Source organism: Dromiciops gliroides, chromosome 4 (assembly GCF_019393635.1).
Source record: "Dromiciops gliroides isolate mDroGli1 chromosome 4, mDroGli1.pri, whole genome shotgun sequence".
Lineage (NCBI taxonomy): Eukaryota > Metazoa > Chordata > Mammalia > Microbiotheria > Microbiotheriidae > Dromiciops > Dromiciops gliroides.
Window position 1 is genome coordinate 92,971,334 of NC_057864.1, and position 16,602 is coordinate 92,987,935.

General features: G+C 33.6%; 1 protein-coding gene across 3 annotated transcripts in view; it reads right to left on the reverse strand.

Annotated features, from left to right (window-relative positions):
* Positions 1-16,602, reverse strand: part of KCNT2 (potassium sodium-activated channel subfamily T member 2) — a 545,987-nt gene that overhangs the window by 20,207 nt on the left and 509,178 nt on the right. For all 3 annotated transcript variants that reach the window (XM_043999339.1, XM_043999341.1, XM_043999340.1), the window contains one exon: positions 13,838-14,138. In XM_043999339.1, coding sequence (XP_043855274.1) covers positions 13,838-14,138 — 301 coding nt within the window. The remainder of the gene's footprint in view (positions 1-13,837; positions 14,139-16,602) is intronic.

Here is a 16,602-nt window from a genome sequence, read left to right on the forward strand (position 1 = left end):
TAGATCATGATGCAATAAAAATTACATGTAAGAAAGAGCCAGGGAAAAGTAGAATGAAAATCAACTGGAAACAAAATAATCTCATTCTAAAAAATGAATGGACCAAACAAGAAATCATAGAAACAATCAATAACTTTATCCAAGAGAATGACAATAATGAGACAACATACCAAAATCTATGGGATGCAGCCAAAGCAGTGCTTAGGGGAAAATTTATAGCTCTAAATGCTTACATGAATAAAAAAGAGAAAGAGGAGATTAATGAATTGGGCATGCAACTTAAAAAGCTAGAAAAAGAACAAATTAGAAATCCCCAATTAGACACTAAATTAGAGATCCTGAAAATTAAAGGAGAAATTAATAAGATTGAAAGCAAAAAAACTATAGAATTAATCAATAAAACTAAGAGCTGGTTCTATGAAAAAACCAATAAAATAGATAAAATATTGGTTGATTTGATTAAAGAAAAGAAAGAAGAAAACCAAATTACCAATATCAAAAATGAAAAGGGTGATGTTACCACCAATGAAGTAGAAATTAAAGCAATAATTAGGAACTATTTTGCCCAACTGTATGCCAATAAATTTGACAATCTAAATGAAATGGATGAATATTTACAAAAATAAAAACTGCCCAGGTTAACTGAAGAGGAAATAAAATCCTTAAATAAACCCATATTAGAAAAAGAAATTGAACAAGCTATTAATGAACTCCCTAAGAAAAAATCTCCAGGGCCAGATGGGTTTACGGGTGAATTTTACCAAACATTTAAAGAACAATTAATTCCAATATTATACAAATTATTTGGAAAAAAAGGTGAAGAAGGAGTTCTACCAAATTCGTTTTATGACACAAATATGGTGGTGATACCAAAACCAGGCAAAGCAAAAACAGAGAAAGAAAATTATAGACCAATCTCCCTAATGAATATTGATGCTAAAATCTTAAATAAGATATTAGCAAGGAGATTACAGCAAGTGATCACCAGGATAATACACTATGACCAGGTGGGATTTATACCAGGAATGCAGGGCTGGTTCAACATTAGGAAAACTATTAACATAATCACATCAATAAGAAAACCAACCAAAATCATATGATTATCTCAGTAGATGCAGAGAAAGCTTTTGACAAAGTACAGCACCCATTCCTAATAAAAACACTAGAGAGTTTAGGAATAGGGGGAGCTTTCCTTAGAATAATAAACAGTATCTACCTAAAGCCATCAGCAAGTATTATATGCAATGGAGATAAATTAGAGGCCTTCCCAATAAGATCAGGACTGAAACAGGGATGTCCATTATCACCCCTATTTTTTAATATTGTCCTAGAAATGTTAGCTTTAGCAATCAGAGAAGAGAAAGGAATTAAAGGAATTAGAATAGGCAAGGAGGAAACAAAACTATCACTCTTTGCAGATGATATGATGGTATACTTAAGGAATCCTCGAGAATCAAGTCAAAAATTACTTGAAACAATTAATAACTTTAGGAAAGTAGCAGGATATTAAATAAATCCACATAAATTATCAGCATTTCTATACATGACCAACAAAGTCCAGCAGCAAGAGATAGAAAGAGAAATTCCATTTAAAGTAATGGTAGATAGAGGCAGCAGATAGAGCGCCGGCCCTGGATTCAGGAGTACCTGAGTTCAAATCCGGCCTCAGACACTTAACACTTAGTAGCTGTGTGACCCTGGGCAAGTCACTTAACCCCAATTGCCTCACTAAAAAAACAAAAAAACAAAAAAAACAAAAAAAAAATAAAGTAACAGTAGATAATATAAAATACTTGGGAGTCTACTTGCCAAGACAAACCCAGGAACTCTATGAACACAACTACCAAACACTCTTCACACAAATCAAATCACATCTAAATAATTGGAAAATATCAATTGCTCATGGATAGGCAGAGCTAATATAGTAAAAATGACAATACTGCCTAAATCAATTTACTTATTCAGTGCCATACCAATCAGACTACCTAAAAATTATTTTATACAGCTAGAAAAAATAATAACAAAATTCATCTGGAAAAACAAAAAATCAAGAATATCCAGGGAAATAATGAAAAAAAATTCACAGGAAGGTGGGTTAGCGGTACCAAACCTGGAGCTTTACTATAAAGCGGCAGTCATCAAAACTATCTGGTACTGGCTAAAAAACAGAGTGGTAGATCAATGGAATAGGCTAGGCTCAGGAAATGCAGTAGTAAATGACACTAGTGATGTAGTGTTTGATAAACCCAAAGACTCCAGCTTCTGGGATAGGAACTCAGTATTTGACAAAAACTCCTGGGAAAACTGGAAGATAGTATGGCAGAAATTAGGCATAGACCAACATCTTATACCTTATACTAAAATAAGGTCAAAATGGAAACACGATTTAGACATAAGAGGTGATACCATAGGTAAATTAGGAGAGAAAGGAATAATGTACCTATCAGATCTTTGGAAAGGAAAACAATTTTTGACCAAACAAGAGATAGAGTATATTATAAAATGCAAAATGGATGATTTTGATTATATTAAATTAAAAAATTTTTGTACAAACAGAAGCAATGCGATCCAAAATTGGAAGGGAGGCAGAAAGCTGGGAAACAATTTTTGAGGCCAGTGCTTCTGATAAAGGCCTCATCTCTAAAATATATAGGGAATTAAATCAAATTTATAAGAATCCAAGTCATTCCCCAATTGAGAAATGGTCAAAGGATATGAACAGGCAGTTTTCTGATGAAGAAACCAAAGCTATCTATTCCCATATGAAAAAATGCTCTAAATCTCTAATGATTAGAGAGATGCAAATTAAAACAACTCTGAGGTACCACCTGACACCTATCAGATTGGCTAAAATGACAAAAAAGGAAGATAATAAATGTTGGAGAGGCTGTGGGAAAATTGGAACACTAATGCATTGTTGGTGGAGCTGTGAGCTGATCCAACCATTCTGGAGAGCAATTTGGAATTATGCCCAAAGGGCGATAAAGCTGTGCATACCCTTTGACCCAGCAATCCCACTTTTAGGTCTTTTGCCCAAAGAAAATCATGGAAGGGGGAAAGGGACCCACATGTACAAAAATATTTATAGCTGCTCTTTACGTGGTAGCAAGGAATTGCAATTTGAGGGGGAGCCCATCAATTGGGGAATGGCTGGACAAGTTGTGGTATATGAATACAATGGAATGCTATTGTGCTGTAAGAAATGATGAGCAGGAAGATTTCAGAGAAACCTGGAGGGTCTTGCGTGAGCTTATGATGAGTGAGATGAGCAGAACCAGAAGAACATTGTACACAGTATCATCAACATTGAGTATTGACCTACTGTGATGGACTATATTCTTCTCACCAATGCAATGGTACAGAAGAGTTCCAGGGAACTCATGATAGAAGTGGATCTCCAAATCCAAGAAAAAAAAAGAAAGAAAGAACTGTGGAGTATAGATGCTGATTGAACCATACTATTTCTTTTGTTTTGGGTGCTGTTGTTTTTTTTTTCTATTTTGAGGTTTTGCATCACTGCTCTGATTTTTTCTCTTGTAACAGGATTAATGCAGAGATAGGATTAATGTTATTATGTGTGTATATATGTGTGTGTATATATATATATATATATATATATGTATATGTATAGAGATATATAGATATAACCTATATCAGATTACCTGCTGTCTAGGGGAGGGGGGAGGGAGGGGAGGGAGGGAGAAAAATATGAAATTGTAAAGCTTGTATAAACAAAAGTTGAGAACTATCTTTACATGTAACGGAAAAAATAAAATACCTTATACATTAATAAATAAATAAATAAATAAATAAATAAACAAACAGGAAAAAAAAGAAAATGATTCATCTTTCAAGATTTGGTAAAATGATTAACAAATATATGAAAAAAATCAATCTGCTCAATGGTGTCAGAATGCTAGGTTGGAAGACATTTTATATTTATATTGGTTAGGCCAAATTTGTACTACCTAGAAATGATTTGTTGGGTGACGAGCTTCTGTCAACTGGTGGCTATCAGATATTGTCATACCATTTGTGGCAACTTTACTGAACAAATAAAAAAATAGTGTGTTTGCAAAATATACTGTTTACTCTAATTTAAAAAAGTACTTGGAAAAAATTTCATCCATTTTTCTCACGGGCTACATCTAAATAGACATACACCAACCCCCCTCCTTTATTTCTGGAGAAAAGGTGAAGGACAGGGGGATATTATTTGTTAATACACTGTAATGATTGGAATGACGCCGCCTGCTGGAGACTTACTGTAGAAAAGCTCCGCCACGAAAAGAAGGTCTTTGAGGGCATGACCGTGCATCTTTTCTTTGGCGTCAGGAAGTGACGTTTGCTGGTGGGAGGAGGAAGGGGGAGCTGGGCGCTCTGTCTCTCTCTCTTTCCTGAGGACGCTGGTGGAGAAGGGAGCGAGAAATGTGCTCTCCCTTTAATAGATAGATGAATGTAGGCCTTTCTCTCTCTCTTTACCAAATTCTTATTCTTCTTAATAAATGCTTAAAAGCCTAACTTTTGCTAAAGCTTATAATTTATTGGTGACCACTCATTAGATATTTTAGACAGTCTAGCTAGAATTTTAGCCTTAACATTATGCATCACTGAAAATTCAAGTATGAGAAATATAAATGCATGAAAGAAAACTTCAAAATCTTGATTCAATGAAATGATGGAAAATTGCATACACAAAAGTTTTCATTGACTATGAATCTTCATCTCAGCAGTTATTCTTTTAAAAGCTTCATTATTTGGTCTATTAAGTCAAACTATTTATATATATTTTTTCTGTTAAATGGACAGAATGAATTAAAAATAACCCTCAATTTCTACATTTATTCTTCTGTATCTTACTGGCACATTTTGAGGATAACCTGACTTTTCCCCAAAATTTAAAAAATAAAATGCAGAAATTTGTTTCAAATCTACTCTGGAAACATTGATTCTTTATAATCATTACTGATGAAGCACTAAGGTGCTTTCAGTTTTATGAAATGGAAGTGATTCAAAATGAAAATTTAAATACTTAACTTGTATATTTTTCTGGAATACTATTTAATGTAGCCATTTATTTCAGTTACATATAAGTTAATCAAGAATATGAATGAATAAATGAATGTCTAGATGAGTATTAATTGTTTATATAAAAAAAATCTGAAGGGAAGTTTGAGGTAATTAGCAGCAATCTAGAATATTGCAAACTCCTAATGAGTCTTATTCCATCTAGTTTTTCTCCTTGAATCAAGCCTTCACAGTGCTTCTAAATTTAGCTTCTTTATTATTCACACATCTAATCATGTTCTTTCTCACCTAACAACTCTTCACCTAACAACACTAATGCTTATGGAATCATGCATATTCCTTAGACTACTTTTGAAACTTTCCACCAACCTAAACCATCTTCTACACACACACACACATTTTCAGCCTTGTATTGAGCAGAACCAGATCTCCAAATCCCTCCCTGGACTTTCCTGTCTCATGTCACCTGCCATCCACCCATCTTCTTCATACTCACCTCTTCGGACCTTTACAGTGAGCTTTCTTGCCCCTTACCTAAACCAGACTTTCATGTAATTCCCTGATCACTTTCATGGCATCATACCCCTCATATACTTTCCCATTTCTAGATTCCCATTAGAATGTAGGTTTTTGAGGACAGAGAGTAACTTGCTTGTTTATATTTTGTTTTCTGCAGCACTTGCCACAGTTCCTGACACATAATACGCACTTATTCATTCATTTGTTTGTTGATTGCAGGGCAATGAGGGTTAAGTGACTTCCCCAGGGTCACACAGCTAGTAAGTGTCAAGTATCTGAGGCTGGATTTGAACCTCCTGAATCCAGGGCCGGTACTTTATCCACTGCACTACCTAGCTGCCCCCAATTTTCATTTATTTATCTATCTATCTATTTTTATTTATAATAGGCACTTATTAAATATTTCACCATTCATTCAATCTATGTCCCCTTGTATACATTATAATCAAACTAAAATATTTTCTAGGTCTTTTGCACATCAAGCATTATAGAGTGATGTTGCTTCACATATATGGAATTCTTTCCCCAACCAAACCCTGTATCTTGATATTTTACCCTTCCTTCAAGGTCTGCCTCAAACATCACCTCTTCTTTGAAGTCTTCCTTGATTCTTGGCACTCTGGAAATAATTTTTCTTTTATAAATAAATAAATTCATTCATTCATTCATTCATTTATCTATCTATTTATCTATTTATTTATTCACTCAGTTATTTAATTATTTATTTGATCATCTATCTATTTAATCGTTTATGTATCCTTTCATTTATTTATTTATTTGTCTGTCTATCTATCCATCCATCCATCTATTTATTCATTCATTCATTCATTCATTCATTTTTTTGCCCAGGGTCACACAGCTAGTAAGGGTCAAGTGTCTGAGGCCAGATTTGAACTCAAGTTCTCCTGAATCCAGGTCTGGTGCTTTATCCACTGCACCAACTAGCTTCCCCTTGGAAATACTTTTTCATTCTTTTACTATTTCATTTCACTTATGGTCTTATATGGGCAGCTAGATGGCACCGTGTATAGGGCTCTATTTCTAGAGTGAGGAGGAATCATTTTCATGAGGTCAAATCTGGCCTTAGACATTTAGTAGCTCTGTGTCACTGGGCAAGTCACTTAACCCTGTTTGCCTCAGTTTGCTCATCTATAAATGAGTTGGAGAAAGAAATAGTAAACCACTCCAGGATCTTTGCCAAGAAAATGCCAAATGGAGTCATGAAGGGCTGGGTATGACTAAACAATAAATTATCTTATATTTTTTTCTCTACTAAAAATAACATCTATTTGTATAGTATTGTAGTTATCCCATATACTCCAGTAGGGTATTGTAAACTCCATGTAAGCAGTAATTAGAAAAATTCTTTAAACATGTTAAGGGATGAATATTTTTTAAGGAATGAATGAATGGGTGAGTGAGTGAATCAGTGGATGTAGATCACCTCTACATGCTTTCTGCTCCTACAGGTAATTAGTTTATTATGCATAAAAGAAAGTGAAATGTGATCTGGGACAAACCTTTGACACCTGGATTACTTTATTTGGGGTTTGAGAATACAGTAAATCTTTCTCTCAGGGTTGTGTTACAGACAAATGTCAAATTCTGTCATACCTGTATTTCTACATTTGTAATACACTGTACAAGAACTGCCTAATTAGCATGTTCATTAGAAAATAGTGCTTGGTTAAGATAAGCCCACAGGTCGTCCAATGTATCATCATTTGAATCAGGAAATAAAAGCTTCTTTAGGTTTGTAATGTATACCAGATGTAGGCATTGTCAGTTACTCTCTAGTCACCTGAAAAGACTCTCTTTATAATTCTGTGCCTTTGACCTTTCATCTCAAGCTGACAATTCTTCCCTAACTATTTGATGTCAGAATCTGTCAGCACCTGTAGAAAAAGGCATTCTAAAGACAACATCGAATTTTTGTACTGTAAAATATGCCAATCATTTTATCCTCAAAGCTGACTTTCCTTGTTCATTGGGATCGGTATTCCTAGCAAGTTTGAGATGCATTCCAAATATATCCTTAGGGGAAAAAAACATCCAAAAGAGTCAGTAATTGTCAGATAGCATGTCCAAAGCACTCTTCATTTCCATAGGCCAACATTTACTAGGCTATCTCTACATATTTATAGCCTATCATCTCACCAAGAAAAGGGCTTGTATTTCTTTAGACAATGGCCTGTACCATGTAAAATACATGAAATGGGAAGGAGTGGTATGAAGGTTTGGAGGAATCGTGGAGAATGGACATTTTAAAGCAAAACTTGGAGAAATAATCAACAAAATTAAATAATGAGCAGTTAGATTTTCTGGTCTGCCTTACCAGCTATTTGAGCAACAACATAGTAGAGTGGAAAAACTAGTAAACTTAAAGTCAAAAAACCTGCATTTGAGTCTTAGATATGTCACCTAGTAGCTGGCTATATAACTTGTGCATATCACTTAGCCTTTTTTTTGTGAAAGTTTAACTTAATTACCTTAATTTAAAAAAAATGCTACCCCACTCCCTGGGTCTGGATATATGAAATCATTCTAAGTCATAAAGTACTATACAAATATTAAGAATTATTCACTATATTTCAGTCAGTAGTAATGTATCATCCTTTACTTTTAAAAGGAATGATAGTTTATATAGCCTCTCTAAATATTACAACTTAATATACATCTAAAAGTTTTTTGTGAAAATAGAATGTTTTATCACAATGTTTATTACTTTTAAAGAGGGCCAAGTACCATGTTCACAAATTTTCCTAATTAATGATAACACTACCAAGATGATGTGAGCACATTCTTTCTCTTTCACTCCATTTTTATCTTACTTACTCTAGAAATTCACATTACAACAGACACTTTGATTCATGTCATCAACAATTTAAGTTCTGTCTACTTAAATATGAAGTTTCTCATGCTTCAATTTTCCAGTGACTCATGAGGTAGTCTTTGGCTTAACCATTTGGGACTCTTTCCATTTCATTTGTACATATAGGAATAAGTTTCTTTAAAAATGAAATAACAATGGAATATTATATGTTGTTTTAAATATTTCAATTCTACAGTAATTCAAAAGATAATAGGATGGATACATAGATAATGGATGGGTGGATGAGTGGATGGACAGACAGGCATATGGATAGACAGATAGGATTTCAAGTACAAACAAAACTAGAATAAAATCCTATACTGCTAATATTTTACATGAAACATCTAATGTGCTTTTTCACAGAGGAATATGATAATTGTTCTTTCTGGTGGACTGAAAAAGAACAAGAAACTAGACTCATCTCCTGTATGCTTACTGAAAGCAATCTTAGTAGATCTCTGGTGGCAGACTGGACAATAGGAATGATGTCCCTATATATGTTCTTATATGATTGTGATATTCTTTTTGTTGTTCTCTCAATGTTGAACGCCATTTTTTCCCATAGTTAGAATATAATGGGTATTTGTCATGAGGACATCTATTATTATTATTTTTTTAAATTTGGTTGATCACTATGTCTGGGTGGTTGCAGGCAATAATCCAGTCTGTGGAAATAGTCGTGTTACAGTGTACTCTATAGTCTGAATTCTCCAAGATATTATAAGGTTTATATTTATAGTATGGGATCTTTCATCTGTCCACCCTTAAAAGTGTGCCTCTGCAGTGCAATTCTAGATACAAGGATACATCTTTCAATGTAATCAGTAAATACTATATTTTGGGGGCAGCTAGGTGGTACAGTGTATAAAGCAGTAGCCCTGGAGTCAGGAGGATTTGAGTTCGTGTCACCTCAGACACTTACTTGCTGTGTGACCCTGGACAAGTCACTTAACCCCAACTGCCTTTAAAAAAAATCCAGTCCCATCTCCAGTTGTCCTGATCTATATCTTGCCACTGGCCTCAAATGGCTCTGGAAAAGAAGGTGAGGTTGGTAACTTTGTAGAGCCCTGCCTCACTTAAATCCAATTCACTGCAAGTCATGACATCACCTCCCAATGCCATGGTCCTCAAGAATGAAGGACACACAATAACTATAAATACTATATTTTTAGAGCATGTAGTAAAGATTTGTTTAAGTTTCTCATATAATCTACATTGATTGCTAACATGATTCCTAAAGGATAAAACCTGCGTAATTTCTGCTAGCAGACCTAGTCCTGAATTGCCACCATAAACTCCTGCCTTCCCAGGCAAGTATGTTTTATGTGGCCATTTGTTCAATGCTTCCTTGACAAGATATAGTTGTCCAAGTATGTGTGGAAATTGCCCACTGGAGAACTTTTAATTCTTTCATCTAATCTCATGCAAATCATAGGATTACATCAGAAGCTATTTTTTTCATCACATTCACTAAACCCAATGGTGAGTAGCTATTTTCATCCTTTACTATTGCTTTGTGAATTGATGTGTGTGCATTCTAATAAATATTTCTTTGTTCTTTTCCATTTTATGTGTTCTGAGAATGGCTATAATTTTCTTCTTTTTTGATAAGGAAATGAAAATATTTCTAAATCTCTGTTGTAGGCAGTTAGTTCATTTTATGGTTGTGAAAGAGAATATTAAGACAAAAATGGCATTTGTTAATTGCTTTAAACATATGCTCATTTAGCTTTTAAGTTCAGAATGCCAGTAACTAATAACATATGTAAAGTTCTTGATATTTTTTTTGCTTGATGTGCCTTGCCCAGGGGATACCAATATATTTATACTTTTCATCTCATAAATTGGTTCAATGGGACCTCCAGATTCAAGCTTGAAGCACTCAATCTCTGGTTTTGCTTGGCATACATTAAAATTTTATATTCCAAATGATATTTTGATATCATTAGAGAGAGCTTCTGTGAAATGAATGATTAATGTACCTTCCCATGGAATCATATATCTTGATAATATCCATGAACACCAAGAGATTAATAACATGGTTTGGTAATAATAAATGTAATAGAACTTTAGGCAGCTTATTCAGCAATTTCCAAATCAATAAATAAATTATCATGTACCTGGGATTTTGGGGGACACCTTTTTTGGTCCTCAGGCGAACCTGGTTTCTTCTAAATGTATACACATACATGTGACATGTATTTTTATGTGTATTTATGTAAACATATAGTATATATTAACAGTGAATACTTTTCATAAAGTACACAAATATGTAATTGGCCTGTATTTGGAAAAGTCACTGTTCTCATCTTTCAATAATTGGTAAAGTTTATGTTGTCTTCTTTGAGGAAAGATGAAATCAGACATAAGTCTGAGCAGAAAATGTTAGTGTTTTTCCTCACAAATCATGAATTGCCTTCAAGCATTTAAGATAATTATATATCTTATTTATCACTTTCTAGCATTGCAGAGAAGGTAGATTTTCAATCACCTCTTTGAAAATAGTTAAATTGTCATTCCTTATATGAGCTATTTGCAGGCTTTCTGCTTTATATTTGATCCAACTTATTTTTGTTGTATTGGATGTCATATGATAACACAAGTGACCATACACTTTCCATACTCTCCTCCTACTTTTTTCCCTTCACCTCATTTTCCTTATTTCTCTTCAAGTTTATAAATGGTAGTGAATGGTTATTTGTTCTTTGAGTTTCTTTGACTTCTTGTGTTGTCAAATGTGTGAATTTTACATTCAATTGCTAAAAGAATTGAGAGTTTCTTATGTGTTTTTATTTTCTAGATTCCTTTCTTTATCCTTTGCTTGTTTCCCCTTGTATTGTGTAGTATAACATGGAAATTTGTGTACCAGCTAGATATTGACTTAATCTTCCAATGTTTTTCCACAGACCTTTAACAGTTTTCTCAAATAACTTTTGCCATAGTAGTTTTTGACATTTATTCTTTTGTTTGTTTTGCAGGACAATGAGGGTTAAGTGACTTGCCCAGGATCACACAGCTAGTAAGTGTCAAGTGTCTGAGGCCGGATTTGAACTCAGGTCCTCCTGAATTCAGGGCTGGTGCTTTATCCACTGTGCCACTCAGCTGCTCCTCAACATTTGTTCTTAAGGGTATACTTTGATAGCTCCAACTTTGTATTTATTATGCTTACTGTAGCAATGGCTATTACATCTATTGTTATGTGCAGGTACTGCAATCTTTTTACTCCAGTGAGAGGTTTTAGTTAAACTAGTACTACATCTTTGCTTATACTTGTGGAACTGGCAAAAGCACATGAGTACTGGTTGTTTCCCCATGTAAAAAGGTGACATTGACTTGTTTTATATCGAGTTAGCCATAATTGTTATGTAAAATATTCTACCAACTTTTCTGCAGAAACAAGCAAAAATAGTAATATATTAATAGCCTTGTCAAATAACACAGATATACAGTAATTTGATGTCTCAGGAAACAAAGAGCAAGCCAGCAATTTTAAAAGAATATATATTATGGTAAGAGGACAGAATTTCAGTAAATATTAATAAGTTCATTCTTTACCACCTATTTATAGATTTTGGGATAGGACAACTTCTTTATTATTCTTTCAAAATATTTGCTCAAAACGAGCCTCTATTTACAAATATCACAGATATCTACTGATTCCAACCATAGTGTCTCTTGCTTATAAGCAGCAGTTTGTCAATCTCCAAATAATAGCATAACAAAGGAAATTGTTTCTATTCTAACAGGCAGGCAAAAAAAGCCAGTTACTGATTCAGGAGTTGTTTTGCATCGGTTGCCTGTGTGCATTGAGAATATGAAGCAATCAATGCCAAGGTAAAAAAAAAAAAAAAAACTAATGTCAAATTAGGAGAAAGAATAGAAGATATCATGTGCAATAAGAACAGCTAGAAATCAATTGTTGAAATTTAAAAATAATTATTTCAAATTGTCAACTCTACAAAAATCTTAAGATTGGCTTGGTTTAACCAAAGGCATATATACTAAAAATTAATAATATAATTGTGTGCTTTCTTTTACTAAAATTCAAAATTTCAAAAAAAATTAGTACTAGCATATTAAATGGCTATTAATAATAAATATCTAGCTAATAGTTGCAGAGTGCATTATATTTGTTATCTCATTTGACCCTTCCAGCAACCATGAGAGACCTCCATTTTACAGATGAGGAAATTTAAATAAATAAATTTAAACATTTAAATAAATTTAAATATTGCTCATGGTGACAACGCTAGTGTCTGAAACATAACCTGAATTTGGGTGTCCTGATCCCAAATCCAACATTCCATTCACTGCATTATCTATGTGCCAATAATTAAATGCAACAATTTCAAAAGGATTAATATTTCAAGACACCCAAAAGGGAACAGAGAGACACAAGGTAGATCTAAGTAGTCTGGAGAATATAACCAATGATGAACAAAACAAGCCTTATATGATATTATCATGCAAATGTAGAGTTGGAGGCAGACAGGCAAATAATGAGGAGAGAATAGAGAATAGCAGACATGGCCTGAAGGCAACAAAAGCAGGCATGAAATTAAAAAAGAGAATGAGAGAGTGCTTCAGCATGTTGGGTTCTTCTATAAAGAATTTGCTGAAAGATATGAAGAGGAATCGACTAAGATGACAAGGTAGGAATAAGTTGTAATCTGTACTACTGGAAGGCATACCCCATTTATGACATAATAGATTTAGCAAAGTTTCTAAGTGATGCAGCCATACACAGATATATACATGTAAATAATGAAGCCTTAATCAGTGCAAAAAGGAAACATGCTTCTTTGTCATGATTCCTCCACCATGCCTTTTCTTGAGCTTCTAATGTAAAATAATTATAGAAGTTAATCAAATATATGCCATTTGGATCATTTCCAAGTTTTTTTTTTCTTTGGGGAAAACACAGTGATGTTTATTTCTGAATGACCTTAGGAAACTTTTAACAAGGATCAGCTAAAACTGAGACCACAATATTTTGTCAGCCATATTTGCCATTTTCCTTATCTTACTCCAGCTCATAACTATTGCTACTAGACTTCAGATACACAGATGATCATTTTGAAGAATTCTGGTAAAACTAGCCTGAGGAAATTTCATATTACCATTCTGGTCACTTTAGGGTTTATAGAAATATTTTGTAACCCAATGCTTCAAACTCAATGGTTTGGATTTGTGTATACACACACGAAAGGGAAGAGATATATTTAAAATGTTATAACCTTTCCAATAATCTATACCCTCTTGAACTATAAGACAAAAAAAATAAAACAAAAGATAATTAGATTAGTACTATTTAAAGACTTCTTAAATTATTTGATTTTTTTTTTACACTCCCCTGAACAGTTCTCAGTTTTACAGTAAAAAATTCAAGTCCATAATGAGTATTTCTAAATGTCATACCATATCCCACTGTAGTGAGACCCAGGTGCTTCATTCTGTTTTTCACCAGTTCAGCAAGCTCCTGTCTTTCTGATCTCCTATACAGGTTTAGTCGCTGTTGGCTTATTTTTTCAGCTGTTTTACCAGAGTGCTTTGGAACTTTTCTACTGAGCCGACGCGCCCACTGCATGCTCTTTCGCCGCAGCAATGGGTGGTCTGATTGGTCGCTAGATGTTGAATTACGGTGGTTGTTGCGGTGGTGACTTTGTTCTTTGGTATCTTTGGTGTCTTCCCAGTCTTCTACACTGATTGATATCTGTGACTATAAAAGGAAATTAATGTTAACAATTAGATCTTTTGAAAAACAGATTTTTAGAAAATATAATCATAGCATTTATTTAAGATAATACTGAGCACTTGTATCCTGGCACAATTAAACAGCTAATAATGAGAACTTCTACTCAAAGAGCAAAAACCCATTAATTAATACTTACTATTCTGTTACTAAAAATGTCTTTGGAAGCAAAGCTTTTGAACTTTTTGTCGTATGAACCAAATGAAACATCTTGGCTCACTGAAAGAGAAGTTTTGGCTTCTTTAAAGGTTTTAATCGCTGAACTGTAGCATTGCATCATGATGATAAAATTAGATGGATAATTACAGAATGGCCATTTGAAATAAGGAAATATGAGGCATTTCATTTCTGAATTAAAATTATTTTCTGTTCATAGATTTTATTAACCATACTATTAATATCTCTCACTGACTTTTTAAATGACTAAGAAAATGAATTACTAATGGGAAGGAAATGTCGGTTAAAAGTCACAGATATTACTCTTTGTATATTTAAAACATAGAATATATATATTTTCACAAACTGCTCCCCCAATAGTGATCTTTAGCACACACTTTCATTATTTATCATACACTGTGGTTTTTGTTTCTTTGTTGTTATAATATCTTCTCAAGAGTATTGTAAGGCTTTTTAAAAACAATGATTTCCAATGTTTCATAAAAACATGATAATATTTCATAAAATGAATACATATCCAACTTTAAAAGTTAAATATAATTAAAGCTCAAAGAGGGGAGAATAATTAGAAAATCTGTTAATTTGGTTGGTATAAACTTTTATTACCAGATTTAAATATTTCTTTAAGAGCCTATAACCTGACTACAAGGTACAACAAAAAAGCTGCTTTCATTCACAAATGGCACATTTAAGATCAGGAAAATAAAATCAACCAAAATTGTAATGAGTTAATACTCTGATCAAAGCATTTGTGAGGTTAAGGGGGTGTCCAGAAGGACATAAACCAGGAAATGTTTTGGTTCACGCAGATTATATTCATTAGCATACCAGTATGTGATTCTATAGCCCTAAAGGCCTCCAGACACACAAAAGAATAGTGGTGTGGTTGTATATGATAGGATGAAGTACCCTGATGGAGAGCCCAGATCAATTAGGTGACTGCCCTATATCTGATTATTGTTGCTGGGCACATTTATAAGGAATAAGTGCAAGGAAGAACTTAAGGGTAGTTAGTCCACTAGTGGTGCAGACTATGGCTTTCCTCCCACCCCCCACAATTGATTAGGAAAGGTTACTAGCTTTGCACATAAGGACTAGATCAATTTTGCTAATTTGAGAGTTTAGTAACATTGATCCCTAACTCTTAAGGTAACTGACCAAGTTAGTTATTGTATATATAGTACCCTATAGTAACTTCGCAGTACAAAGGTGGGTCAATTACTTGTCAAACATGAAATCACTTCTGTCAGTTATGGCCTAGCAAATAAACCAGTCCTCACAGGCATAAATACATACACACTCACATTAAATTAGCTTTCAGATAAAATAAAATAAAATTACAGCTAATTTGCTAGTGGGTTTTCACTACTGTAGATATTAATAGGACATTATTATATAGTAGTATGTTTTAATATGTATATTATTGACACCAAATTAACTATGATCTATGGGCATGGGTAGGTAGAATACATAGATCTATATCCATAGAAATACCCATAGTTTCTTCCTATAAGAATTTCCAACATCATAACCACAACATTTATAACTTTTGAGATTTTAACCTGTATCTTTTGAGATTTAGTCTGCTTCAGCCATCCTGAGGATGAGTTATTTAGACATTGAGAGTGTAAAGTTAATAGAAAAAGTACAGATTTATCTGTGGTTAAACTTGTGAGTTCTTATTGCTGCATTTTCCCCTCCATCAATAAAGTCAACTCAACAATAAAAGAAATTTTTTAAAAACCTATCCCTGATCACCTTAATGATGGCAATAGCATTTTAATTAATATTCCAGCTTTAGCTTTTCCTTTTCCACTCCATTCTCTATACAGCTACCAAAGTGAAATTCCTAAAGTTCAGGTTTAACTGTGTGACTACCTTATTCTGGTTGTCCACCATGCTCAGAATTCACTTCTAGCTTACTTCTTTTAGAATACTTCATTTCCTGAAGAACTGCTCAAGCAACACCTATATGAAGTCTTTCATGGTATCCTCAATTCTTAGGTTCCCTTTTTCCTAGATCACTGAGCACCTGCACAGTAGAATAAATCTTTGTATTCCTAGAACCCAGGAAGTTCACAAAAATATTTTATAGTAATACATAAATATTTCATGGATCAAAGATTTCATCAACTTGGTGACTCTCTCCACTAATACAAGTTACAACTGAGTAGAAAGTCTTCAATCTTCTGAAGGGGAAAATTCCACCACTGCACATCCAACTTGGCAGTAAGCTTTTCTAAATTTAGTTAGA